Source organism: Mercurialis annua, linkage group LG6, assembly GCF_937616625.2.
Source record: "Mercurialis annua linkage group LG6, ddMerAnnu1.2, whole genome shotgun sequence".
Classification (NCBI taxonomy): domain Eukaryota; kingdom Viridiplantae; phylum Streptophyta; class Magnoliopsida; order Malpighiales; family Euphorbiaceae; genus Mercurialis; species Mercurialis annua.
Window position 1 is genome coordinate 8,513,693 of NC_065575.1, and position 14,936 is coordinate 8,528,628.

At 28.0% G+C, this 14,936-nt stretch overlaps 1 protein-coding gene across 1 annotated transcript; it reads left to right on the forward strand.

Moving 5' to 3' along the window:
- Positions 1 to 2,730: 2,730 nt before the first annotated feature.
- On the forward strand, positions 2,731 to 4,242 carry LOC126653605 (putative F-box protein At2g02030). The gene has a single exon (XM_050347539.2). It carries the CDS (start codon positions 2,810 to 2,812, stop codon positions 4,064 to 4,066), a length of 1,257 nt encoding a protein of 418 aa, XP_050203496.1. The 5' UTR covers positions 2,731 to 2,809; the 3' UTR covers positions 4,067 to 4,242.
- The last annotated feature ends 10,694 nt before the right edge of the window (positions 4,243 to 14,936 follow it).

A 14,936-nucleotide genomic window follows, 5' to 3' on the forward strand; every position in this document is an offset into this window, starting at 1 on the left:
ATAAAAGAGATTTGGACTAATTTATAATTAAACTTTATATACTTGCTCCAAATTAGAGGATCACAGTTTCTAAGCTTGGTGGTGAAGAAAGGTTGAAGAAAGAAAAGAATGACTTCGGAGTATGTTTCATAAATTGCATGGTTGAGTGTATTAACATATGCAAAATTATAATTAATAAGTATCATGCATATCTATTTTTTTTTTCTAAGAATGAAAACTGGTTTTTCTAAATCAGCGAATAGAGTTAACTGTGGAGCACCACTTGGGTTAAGCTTAAACGAATAATCTCCAATTCCTGGATCATCCGCTGATCTCCATGATGTTAGAAACAGGTTCATACCTGATAGACGATTAAGCCCAAGTACCATTCCTTGTATAAACGTGTGCGTTGGATGATCAAAGCTTTGCCACAAAATTGTTCTACTTGTAGCTTGAACCAACAACAAATTTCTTGTATCCATAAGCTGAGCCTCAACTGCCCATGTTCGATCTCTAGCGTCTTTAGACACATTAGTAGACCAATATTAATTGTTGCCTTGAGTACTATTGAGAGCAAGGTTCCTTTGTCGATTGACGGAGAGAATTCCTGATGCCGAACTTCCCGAGATGGGATTGTTCCTGTTGGCTACCCAAACTCCAGTTCGTATTGATACTTTATTAAACCAAATTCCAAGATATTTATACTTATAGTGGCCAGGGCTGAAAAATCCTAGTACGAAATAATCCTTATATTTAGTTGTTTTGAATAAATCATCTTTTTTTTGAATTTTGGGGTAGAGGTAAAACAAAAACACAACGTCAATAGTATATGTGTCATTTTTCCTAAGTTAGGGTATAAACGAAATAAAAATTAAAGGTGGGATTATTTTTAAATAATTAAGCCTAATTTTTATGGCATTATATTTGTTATTAGTCCACTTTATAGAATGAAGATGGAGAATTCAAAAGGTTATTAGAAATAAAAGAGTGTAACTGTAAATGTAATTTTAAGTCAATTAAGTAAATAGAAAATTGAAAAGTTGTACAAATGAATGGATATAATTATAATTGTAACGGTAAATGTTATAATAAGGGAATCAAGTAAATAGGAAATTGAAAATCAGAACAATGACGAATGAATATAATTATAAAAGAGATTAATTAAATAAGAGTTAAGTAAATAGAAGTCCACTTGGCAAAAATATAGGAGTCCATTTGCGGGATGGTGTTGAATAATATTTTAGAACTCAACATTATATTACAGTATAGATATAAATTATAATTAAAGAATTTTAATTCATAGTATTATCAAAGTTATTGGGTATGTAGTTTAAAACCTTTTTAATCAATTAGGTCTCAAAATTTATATCTCGGAATTTAAATTAATCACTTTTAACCTTTTTAATTAATTAGATTTTTAAATAGTATTTCATAGTTAAATAAACATATATGAAGTATATAGATTGGGGATTAATTGACCCGAGATTCAAGTTTTGTGATCTATAAGCTGAAAATGACTTATTTTAACTCGAAACACAAATTTTTGAATCTAATTGACTAAAACGTTAAAAATAACATATATGACTCTGAGACACGAGTTCAAAGATCGGGTTGACCGTTTATCCAAATTTAATTTGTTTGTATTAGGGGTGAGCATTTGGACGGTTCGGTCGACAACCTCTTAACCGAATTAATTGTTCGATCGAAATAGATAAAAACCGAGGCCGAATAAAAAAATATTTAAAACCGAACTGACTGAATAGGTCGGTTAATTTGGTCGGTTTGGTTAAACCGACAAATATATAAAAAAAATGAAAGAAAAAAATTAAATTTTTTGGGTCAGTATTGAACTATTTCTTTAATCAACTAGGCTCTAAAATTTGTATTTTGGATCAAATAAATCACTTTTAATCTTTTTAAACTAGTGTTTCGGAGTCAAATAACTCACGTATATGAGGTATATTGGGATTAATTGATCTGAGACCGAAGTTTTGAGATCTAAAAATTAAAACGGACTTATTTTATCTTGATACACAATCTTTTTTTATCTAATTAACTAAAAAAAAATATAACATACATGATCCTGAGACACAAGTTTGAGAATCGGATTGACTGTTTATCTAAATTAATGTGTTTGTATTAGGGGTGAGAATTCGACCGGTTCGATTTGACAACTCCTTAACCTTATTAACTATTCGACCAAATTGTCAAAATCGAATCGATCGAATAAGAAATTTTGACTGAAAACCAAACTGACGAAAAAAACTTAAAATTGCGAACCGAATGAATAGGTCGATTTGGTTAAAACAGACAAATAGATGAGACAAAAATAGAAAAAACAAAAAAACTCAGATTTTTTTGATTAATTCGATCAGTTCGGCTTAAAATTTAATTTTAAAAATAAAAAATTAATTCGTTTGTAATTACATTTTCTCCAATTCCTTATCCTTTTTGGAAAATTCTTTCACAAGTCCAAGTCATATTGTACTATTATGTGTTTCCTCTATTTGAGTTCCAAAAAGCTATAGTTTAGGTTTAGTTTCCGACGATTCTCAAAACACAAAAAATAAAAGGTTTAGTTTCCAATCATTCTCAAAACAAAAGAATAAAAGGTTTAGTTTCCAATTAAAAGGTTTAAAAAATCAAAATTTAATTTGTTTGTACATAATTACACTTTCTCCAATTCCTTATCCTTTTAGAAAATTGTTTCACAAGTCCAAATCATACACGTATTTCATGTTTCCTCTATTTAAGTTCCAAGAAGTTTTGGTTTAGGTTTAGTTTAGTTCCCAATCATTCTGAAAACAAAAATAAAAAAGTTTAGTTTCCGATGAAGCAGCAGATAATTTCCGACGATGTGATTGAGAGTATATTCTTGAAATTACCAGCCAAATCCATACTCCAATTCAGGTCCATCTCCAAATACTGGAATTCAGTTCTCACCAGTCCCGGTTTTGTTGCAACTCACAGACATCTCCATCACAGTCAATATTGTCTTCTTTTTGTAGAGGATGATTCTATAAATGTTGTACAATATGTTGGACTGCAACAGAATGACCCAGTTGCCGTCTTCACCACGAGACTCTCTTTTCCTCCGCCTCTGCAAATATTTCCGTCGTCCTGGCGCGATAACAGCGGCAGGCTGTACAACTATTGCGGCTGGAAAACGGGTTTATTTTCTTCTTGCAATGGAATTTTGTGCATCGACATGATTGGTGACTTGCATAATGATACAGTTAATCATGGTTTACACACATTCATGTGCGATCATGTTACAGTGTTATGGAATCCATGCACCAATGCATTCAGAGAATTACCAAAATCAGGCGGTTATCCAAAAACTACCATGGACGGCAGGTTAGCTTATCTAGGGTTTGTTTATGATTCATCCAACAATGACTATAAAGTCATAAAAGTTGAACACTATTTTGAAGGTTCCTTTAGATCAGCAGTTGATATATTTTCACTTAAATCGAATATGTGGACAAGCATTGCCGATAATATTGAGTTTCCGTATAGAATTGGTGATGAGGCCACTGTAATAAACGGGGGACTGTATTGGCTAGAGCGTGATACTGAGACATTAGATCTCGAAACGTACCAGATGCTAGTGAGGCGTGGTCGTTTAGAATACAGTGAAGATTATATGCAGAGAATAAGAACTCGAGAGAAACTGTTTCGCTTTGATTTTACTACGAAATTAAGCACGGAGCAAGAGTTACCTCATATGGGTGAGAATTACAACAGCTATGAAACACAAGCGTTTGCAAGTTTAGCAAGTGATTACCTCTCTTTATTTACCAACAATGGTGATCTTTGGCTATTGAAAGACGGGAGTTGGGTGAAACATATGACAATCCCTCGAGTTTTTCAGAATGAAATTGGTGTTGATCCGGATTTGATGCCACTCTTTTTCACCAAAGACAATTCCATTGTTACGCATGCAGAGGGAAGTACAAAGAGCTCTGTACAGGTTACCTATGACCCGCATCAGTCTTCCTTCAAGATATATAAGGTTCATGGAATACAACATTCGTATCGCATCATCTTACACAACCAGACACTTGTTTCGCCTTCAATTTTCTAGATTTTCTCTTTCAATCGCAATCTTTTTATTTTAGAACATGAGTTACTATCTTTAATTATTAGTTACCCTATAGATATGCATTTATAGGATGGACTAACAGCGCTTCTAAATGCTGAACAGATTGAGTTAGCATTACAAGCTTTAACAACTTGAGTGTCAAGAAGCATAAGCCATTGCTCCGTTGTTTGAACAAGTGGTAGTATTCCAAGTTTTTTTTAAACAAATAGCTCATCAAGTTTTGATTTCTATATCCAAATAAAAGATTAAAAAAGAACAAAGTGATTACCTGATTCGTGCAAAAAATATCTTTTGTTTCCGTAGAAGCATTTAGCGGAGAATCAAAACTAAAAGAACACAGATAAAAAGATAGGGTATTCCTACCGTATAACACAATCTTTAGTGTTTTTTGCGATTTAAGCACATATCATGACCATTTGTCTCAAATATTTTTCAAATATTTTTATTTATTAGCCTACGTCTTGTTTCCGGCCATTAGAATCCAACGTGGTTCGCCGGATTGCCTCGTCAGCACCAACGTGGCTTCCTTTATTCGAAGTCGTTTTGGATTATTCCTATCATATAGCACGAACTACCATTTTATTTCAAATATTAGCACAATTTTTCAATTTTTTCGAAAAAATTACACAAATACGCTGAATGTGGACTTTTTTTTACAAAAATACCAAAGTATTCAAATTTTTTTATTAATGCAAATTTTTTTTTACATTTTTAAGTTAATAGCGCTGAAATTTTACATTTTATACATAAATGACCTCTGCCTTACATTTGGCATGTTTGATTCTTTTTTTTAGACACGTGATTTGTCCCTTTCTTTTATAAGAAAGGTGCACCTCTCTCTTTGACCCACAATTTTCTTTTTCAATTGTTCTTCTATCTCATTTTTTTTCTCTGCCAAATTTTCTATTCAAGATTTATGAAGTATAGATGAACATGAAGAAGACGATAAAATTTCATAAATCTTCAAAATTTGATGTGCCTTGTATATTATCTTCTTCATCATTACATTTTTTCAATTGTAATTTTAGGAAAGAAGAAACATTAAATTGCTACTATAAAGCAAATAAAATTTACAGTAATGTTGTTTATTTTCTCTTTCTTGTCATTTTCACGTTATTTGATGTCGTGTTATTCAACTTTTTAATTTTTTGTAAGATGATTTGCATTTTTTAGTTTTGTTTTTTTTAATTTCTTTTTTTATAGATTTACCTAATTATCATCCAGATAATCTTTTTATGTTGTATGTATCTTGATTTTTCAGGACAAAAAAAGTTATTTAACTGGGTGTATTCTTGCTCTTTAACCTAAAATTAAAATTATTATAATTTATTTGTTGGGTATCAATTTTGTGTTTGAAACTTATGTATGTGTTGTTCAATGGTATCAATTTTTTCCTTTTAATATTTTAAATTTGAATGATGATATAATTTTAAAATGACAAAGTTGGCATCTTTTAATTAAGTAGAAATCAAATAATAAAAAACAAGAGCGATTAGTATAAACTAGTATTTTTTTTTAATTAGCATTTCTGGTTAAGTTATAGCAATTAATAAATTATTCATCATATTTTAATGTTTTGTCAAAAAAAATTATTCGGAAAATCTAATGATAACATAGTACTACTAGCTAGTCTTGGATTATTAGCATAGTGGATTGTATGTATGTTAATTATTTAATATTTGTTTATGTTAATTTTGAGTGTTTTATTTATTAAGTTGTGCATGATATGTATTTTTTATGTATTCAAAATATATCAAGGACTAGTATATGTTCTATAAATGAATTTTAAAATTTTAATATTTTTCGTGTTAAGTTTGTGTTTTTAATTATTAGATTGTATGTAATATGTATTATTTATATATCCATGATGTATATATAATATTTTAGAGATGTACAGTTGTAGAAACCTATTTTTGGAAAGATAAAAAGTGATAAGGAACTGAAGCTTTCAATGATGATTTCCAGAGAAATCCGTCTGGGTGACGAGCTTTCGATTTACTTGCTGGAATCTGTGCACGGTTGCAAATTTGGAGGATTAAAACGAAATTAGGCATAAACAGTCCATAAAAATCCAAAGAAATTGTAATCTAAATTTAGAAATTGGAATAATTCCATATCTTAGAAGTTTAAGAGCCAATTTGCAAGTTTGACGGACTGAAATTGACCTTCACCAAATCGATAGGGCGAGGAACTTTTTTTTAACACTTTCGGGCACCAAAACGCACTTTTAGCAATCTTTTACTTATCCACTGATCCTTAATACGAATTTAACTAGAAAAATAGAGTTTAAAACTAATCTTAACACCTAAAAACTTATCACTTCACACACTTTCACCCTAGAATATTCTAGAATGTTTTAGAGGATTCTAGAAAACTCTAGATCACCCCTAATCACTATAAATACAGCCTTAAGGCAGCCTTGCTAAAGGTGGCAAACAAATCCTAAAAAATACTAAGTAAAATTCGGCCCCACCCTAGAATAGTCAAATCCGAACTCTTCACCAGACACACACACCAAATCACATAAAATTACAGTCCTGAAACACTCAGAACGCTTTGATTCTCCAAGAACGCAAGCCCTGCACAAATTCGAAACTGGATTCCGCAATCACTTCGCCAGCAAACGAGCCAAGGACTTAGAACGGTAATTCTGAGGACCTTCTATCAAAATTCCTTTGATTTTCTATGCTGTGAATATCATAATTGTTGTAATTGTGAATTTTAGGATGCATGTTTAGTTATTTAAGAGATACAGTAACTTAGTTGCAATAATCTTGTTTTTTTGGTTAATTAGCTTCAATTGTGAATCAAACTCGAGACTTTATCAATCCAACAATAACTTTTGTACTAATTAGATAAATTTGACATGAATCCAGTTCGTCATGTAGAATTAGGATTATAAACCTTTCGTGTATGCATGACCTCTAATATTTTTTATTTGAACATCTAATCACTCTGAGTTAAGTTAAATTAAACTTTCAAAAACAATATGTTAATAAAAGAAATAGACATAATCGTTAAAAAAAATTTCCATTTTTTTATTTATATCTCAAACTATTAAAATCATCAATTCCATCTCATTTCCTAATTTTTAATCTCAATTGTATGTATTTTTTTTTTCAAATCGGAGTTTTTTATTCTAAAAAAATTCAAATATGTTTTTCATATTTGACACGTAGTTTAAATAAGTCCTAAAAAGTACTAAAAATTTGAAACTATGTGTCAAATATGTCCTTATATTTGAAACATTCTTTAAGTGAACATTTTTCAATTTATAAAAATAGATTCAATTGAAATTAAAAATTGAGATCGTACGTGCTGAATTGGATTCATATAAGAATTTCTAACTGGTTGAGTTTGACCCCAAATGATAAACTATTGTCATAGTAAATTAACAATTAAAGAGTAATCAATCCTTACGAAAATAAAGAAAACTCAAGAATGTCAAGTATTCTCCGATGTCTGAAAATATATAAAGAGAAACAATTGTCTGCATAAAAACAATGTTATACACAAATCGTTAATTGCAATTATTGCATTTTTAATTAATGATTAATTAAATTTAATAAGATGTATAAATAGGGTATTACCAGAACAAAAAGAATAGGATCTCTTCCACAAGAAATGTCAAGGAATTTTGATAAGGCCTGATTAAATATTTTGTGGAAGCTTAAAGCTACATCAAGGAATGCTTGTTCTCCAAAAAAACTTCTAGGGAAATTTATAAGATTCCTGATAAATGAAAACAGATAAATTACTGTCTAGTTTTATTACAAGAGTGTACTTAATGGCAAGAAAGCATAATATAATTAACTCTAGCTATTCTTAACCCTCAATTTCGTTATACAAGTGCAAATATTTTATTTTTGTTAGAAAAATAAATAAAAAGCTTTATTATAAAATCGTAACCAAAAATACAATTTTCACCAATGAGCTTTAACTGAAATGTTATAAGCGCTGAGCAGCAAACTGCTAGGTCGTGGGTTTGATTCCTCCCACAAGCGCTCCCCCTCCCCAAAGAGTGTTTATCCCATGTAATCGAAATTATAAAAAAAAAATACAATTTTCTTGTGCTATATTATATTTGATTCATCGTAGTAAAATATAATTTTTATAAATTATTATATTCAAAACTATAATGAAACTGACAAATTTATTATAAATAATATTTTATCAGTTTTATCTAACAATTTGTAAGCTGTATTAATTTTTATTTTTAAACATACTTTTGCATGAAAATAGAGGGTATACTATAAATTACCGAAATGCTTTATATTTTGATCTCTTAGCTTATGTTTATTATCAATTATAATTTGTAATCTATACCAGTGTTTTAAAAACCGGACTGGACCGGCCGGTCGGACCGGTTGAACCGCGAACCAGCAGTGGTCCAGTCTGAAACTGCGAAAAACCGGATCTTTTGGTTGGACCGGGTTGGACCGGTTGAACCAGATTGAACCGGTAAAAAACAGAATGTTGAACCGGATCGGACCAGATTGAACCGGTAAAAAACCGGTGAACCAAAAATTTATTTAAAGTTTTTTAAATTTATCAAACCGGTTGAACCGGTCATTGAACCGGTTCAACCGGTTGAACCGGAAACCGGTGCCCTCACCGGTTCAGCTACCGGTTCGGTTTTTAAAACAATGATCTATATCTATACTATAAAATAATCTTGAACTCCAAATTAATTTTGACATGTGGATCGACTATACATTGCCATGTGGCAATTACTTATTTAAAATTAATTTATTATTTTATTAAAAAATCTAATAATCAATATTTTTTAAGTTTTAAATTATGTAAAGTTAAAACTTGCAATAATTAAATTTGTTTCATAACCTATAAATATTAATAGTATAGAAAAACTCTTAAGATTTTTTAACTTATAAACATGAAAAAAGAAACTCTTCAAATCTTATCGGCATCAAATTTATAAAATTCTATAAGTCTAAAATTAAATTAAATTAAATTTTTTATTTTTAATATATAATAATATAAAAAATATTTTATTTCTCATAATTTATACTATAAAAATAATAATAATAATAATAATATAATATAATCTTGAACTCCAAATTAATTTTGACAAGTGGATCGACTATAAATTGCCATGTGGCAATTACTCATTTAAAATCTATATCTATATCTATACTATAATATAATCTTGAACTCCAAATTAATTTTGACAAGTGGATCGACTATAAATTTCCATGTTGTAATTTCTCATTTAAAATTAATTTATTATTTTATTAACAAATCTAATAATTAATATTTTTTAAGTTATAAAATATGAAAAGTTAAAACTTGCAATAATTAAATTTGTTTTATAACTTATCTATACTATATATAAAAGCACGGATGGAGGGGGGGCATGCAAATTTACTGAATAATCCTTTTCATTTTACTACTAAATAAAGGTTTTATAGTCATTAACTAATTAGTTATTTAATTAATTACTATTGTAATTAAAGTCCTAATTAGAATAGGTAGCTAAATTATCTCTAATTTAACTTTTAAATTTCTATCTTATTATTTTAAAGATATTATTAATAAAATTAAATTAATTATTTAATTATGGTTATTAGAAAACCAAAAAAAGAATAAATTCAGTATGAAAAAAATTTAATAATCGAATATATTATATTTATTTTTATAAAAATTCTTAACTAATTTAATATTAATTATAAATATAAAAAATTGATATAATTATAATAAATTTACTTATATGTTCATTGAAGAGTTACGTTACGAGCCACGTGCATAGCACGTAATGCGAAACTAGTAAATATTAATAGTATAGAAAAATTCTTAAGATTTTTTAACTTATAAACATGAAAAAAGAAACTCTTCAAATTTCGTCGCCATCAAAATTATAAAAGAGAAAATAACAAAATTGCCAAAAAATAGCTTCTGTTTTCACATATTATCATGTCACTATGAAAAATAACATCTATACCATTTTTATAAAAAATATTTCAAAAATACCATTCTGACAATTAATGTCAGTGCGCCAGCTGGCCTGACGCACGCGTCAGGCCAACTGACGCGTCACTAGAGGTGCACCAGCAAAGCTGGTGCACTATTGTACCATATAAAACTGACCCGCGCATGATGCGCGGGTCAGTTACTGAATTGGACCCAATTCAGTAAGGAATTGGGTCCAATTTCCACATCCAATTCAGTTAAATTGGATGTGAACCAATTTTTGTTGTTTTTTTTATTTTTTAATAAAATAATTTATTTATTTATATACTTATTTAAAATTTAAAATTAAATTTTAATATTAAAATTATAAAATATACAAAAACATAAAATGATATAACTTAAAAAATATAATTTTATAAATTATTTATCGGATACATTATTGATACATAACGAACACGAGTGTGATGCATAAATAATTTATTTATCATGTATAATTATGTACTAGAGATGTATCTATTATGTATAAATATATATCATGATGTATCTATAAAGTACATTTTAAAAATGTATCTATCACGTATAAAATATGTATTGAAAAATATATAAATATATAAACGAACCTATCAAATTAGTCGGTTGATTCAATTAAATCGTCTAAAAATAAAAGGTAAAAATTAAAAAGATACATAATATATCCATTTAATTTTAAAAATTGTACCTATCATGTATAAATCGTGTATCAGTAATGTATCTATTAAGAGCATTATTCCTTTTTATCTATCATGTATAAATTATATGGTAGCAAATATGACTATCGTGTATAAATTATGTATCAATCATGTATCTATTAATTACATTTGAAATGTATTTATCATGTATAAATTATGTATCAGAGATTTATCTATCGTGTATAAATTTAGGCAAAAAAATACCTATAAATTAGGTAATATAACTAAAAAAGATGTTGATAAAAAATCATGTTTAAATTATGTATCGAAGATGTATCAAATATGTATAAAAAAATATATAATAGAACTAAAAATTATATATCAACGATATATTTATTAAGTACAATTAAGAAAATATTTCTATCATGTGTAATTTTTTTTTTATTAAAAATCAGAATCTAGAAAACAAATCCATGAATCTTTCTACCCACTAAAACCCCATGTCCCTTTGCAGCTCAATCTCAACATCATTCTTTAGTACCTTAAAAACCACCCTGCTGAAAAACAAAATCGCAGCAACAACAATTAAGAATTTAGCCTTATTTATTATGGAGGCCACCCATTCAGCCTATTATTGATCACATCACATAACCATAAATCAAACAATTAAAATCACAATAAAATAAAACCCATCAAGCTTAAAGCTTCTTTTTTTTTATAAATAGCATGTATAAATTATGTATCCGAGATGTATCAATTATGTATAAAAAATACATATCTAATGCATGTAATAAAATTTCCGATACATAATAAAAATGTATCAAATATGTATTTGAGATCTGAATTATAGTTTAAAAATAAAGTAAGATATTTAAGATTTTCAAACATAAAATAAATAAATAAAACTCACCAATAAATCAAACACTAACACCGTCATTGTTTATAGTTTGGGAAGACGACTCTATTAAGTGCACTTAAAATGTATCTTTCATGTATAAAATATGTATCAGAGATGTATCAAATATATGCCGGTAATGTATCAAATATGTATCCGAGTGTAATTCATTATATAAATAAAAAATCCGAACTACAATTAAAATCCAAATAAACATATTTCAATCTCTAAATATAAATTAAATAAATAAAATTCACCACTAATTGTATATTTGAGACATATCGGAATGCATTTATTATTTATTAAATTAATTAATCAAAAGAAAATTAATTGATCAAACGACAGAAGCAAAAGTGCCAAAAAGTCATTAGAAGACCAAAGTCCAAACCTTAAGTTATTATTAGTATCATTTAATCAATTCTTTCACAAATGCATTGTACCTTTTAAATCCAAAACATTAATAAAAAAGCACGTAAACTGACATATAGGTTGCTTTTGTCATTCACTCTTCCCACTCCACATCTCTCTGTGTTGATACAACCTCACACTGAAACACACACCAAACTCCATTATTTCTCTTCTTTCAACCAAAAAAATCTCTATTTTAATCCCATCCTTCTTCTCCATCGTCATATTCTTCAATGATAATGGCTACTTTCCTCTTTTCCTTTTTTCATTATGCTATTTGCTTCTTAATTTTTGCTAGAAACGTCAATGTTGTTCCCTTATCGGAGTTTCTGTTGATTTAGCCGGAAAAAATATGGCTTTCGAACAAAACCCAGATGGGTGTTCATACCCAGCCGTTGCGTACCCTCATGAACAGTAGCTTGCCGGTGTATCTGTGATTTGCGATTGCTATTTCATTTTGGCAACGACTCCTCTGCAACAGCAGCGATCGCGAAGGCTCATCGGAGAACGCCAATCAACCCGTCCATGGATCCATCGTGGAACAGAACAAAGGAAAAAACCATAAATCTCTGATTGCAGGAAAAATGTAATGAAGAAGAAGAAGAAGGAAACGACATAATATGAAAAAATGACAAACGGAATGGTGTGGGTGAAAAAAAATAACAATTGTGGCACTAATGTAAACTTTCTAATAAAAATGGTAAAGTGTGAAAAACAAGTCCATATTATGGTTTTTCTTGTTATTTTCTCATTATAAAATTCTATAAGTTTAAAATTAAATTAAATTAAACTAAATTTTTTATTTTTAATATATAATAATATAAAAAATATTTTATTTCTCATAATTTAAAAATACATCCTATTAAATATTACATATTTTAAAATAATATTATAAGAATTAAAAAATTAAATTATGAGAACTAAAATACTTTTATTTCATTATATGCTAAAAATATGAATAATTTTAAAACTAAATTTAGTTAATTAAAATTTAAAGTTATAAATTTTTTTAAATATGATGGTTATAAAATTTGAAGAGTTTCTATTTATGTTTATAAGTTATAAAATATTAAGAGTTCTTAAATATTATTTTTAACTTCTCATATTTTTAAAAATAAGTTTTGTATAACATCTAACTTTTCATATTTTTCAATTAATTACAACTTTTTTGTCATGAAATATATAAGTGTATATATATATATATATATATATATATATATATATATAAATCCATACACACATATTTAATTATAAACAAACATGGTTTTTAAGAGTTTTTTATATTTATTTCTTTCTATTTTTTCATATTTGATATTGTCTCATGCAACTTTTTCCGGCAATAAAAAAGTTTTTAATCATTCATAATAAAGTACGCTTGAAGTAAGTATTATCTTTTTGAAATTGTTTAGTTTATGTGTATGGTTGTTGTTGTGTATTTTAATTTATTTTAGTGACATGTGACCTAACGTGCTAAAAAATTCAAACAAAAGGGGATTGAATGCCATTGGAATATATATTTTAGACATGAACCATACAATCGTAATTATATGATTTCAATGATAATGTTGATTTTATGAGGTTCATCAAAACTATTTAACATAAAAGATTTTATGTTTTGCATTGAATTGATTTAAGGTTGACAATTATTTTCCATCAAATGTCTTTCTTATTCATTTATATGACATATCTCTTATTATTTTTAATTATATTAAAAAAACAGTACGTTAATAAAAAAATTGATTATGAATTTTAAATATTTAATTATAATATCATTATTTATATGTTATGAAATATGAAATATTTTTAAAATTAAATAAAAGTAATTAATATTTAATTTTATTAAATTTTTTATTGTTTTGATTATGAAATTTAATGAATTTTAGTTAATACTTAATGAAATTTTCTTAAAGTTTATGAGTAGTTCTAATTTACGTTTAAAAGTTATGAAATATGACGAATTTTTATTAATGTATTAAATAGATGAAATTTGAAGAATTTTTATTATATTTAAAACTTTTGAAATTTATCATGTTTATAAATTATGATATAGAGAATATTTTTTAAAATTATTAAAATCACCCGCGCAACGCGCGGGCATCGACCTAGTTAGATCAAAGCTCACAAATAATTAATGTTTTTTATAATATCAATCAAGTTTAGACGAAATTAATTCTTATGTTTATGGTGAATTAGTTATTATGCTATAAGAATACCAATTGAAAAGTTGAGCTCCGGTGCAACATATGAAGATAATAAGCATTGTGGTGATGGAAATGTGAGATAGAAGAGTCACAAAATTGTCGCCAACCACTTCAAAAAGCAACCATATCAGTGTCGTCCCACTTCAAAAAGCAACGATATTTTTCCTAAATCATCCAGCACTAATCTTGCGATTATAGAATGATCATGAGCAAGGATGTTATACATCTCATACTCATTTTGAATATAAGTAAAAATTAAAGGGCTATTAGGTGTTTTCCATGGCCACGGACTAGTTTGCACATAAGTTTTGTGCCATTATATATATAGAATTGTGGAAAGCCACTCGGATTGAGTTTAAATGTATAGTCTCCAGTTCCAGGATCATCCGTTGATCTCCATGATGTTAGAAACAAGTTGATTCGTGATAGACGATTAAGCCTGAATTTCATTCCCTGTATTACAGTGTGCAATGGAGGATAAAGCTTTGCCACAAAATTCATCTACTTATAGCTTGAACCAACACTAAATTTCCTGTATCCAGAAGCTGAGCCTCCACTGCCCATGTTTGATCTCTAGCTTCTTTAGACACATTCGTAGACCAATATTGAGTGTTGCCTAGAGTACTATAGAGATCAAGGTTCCCTTGTCGATTGACGGAGAGAATTAGTAAATAAGCAACTTTATAACATCTACTATCCAAATACAAAACGTAGAAACAAAGTTTTATGCTAATAAATTGCCAACAATAAAA

Bases quoted from the DNA above. Each gene is read 5' to 3' on its own strand.
- LOC126653605 (XM_050347539.2), top strand. From the start codon at position 2,810: ATGAAGCAGCAGATAATTTCCGACGATGTGATTGAGAGTATATTCTTG.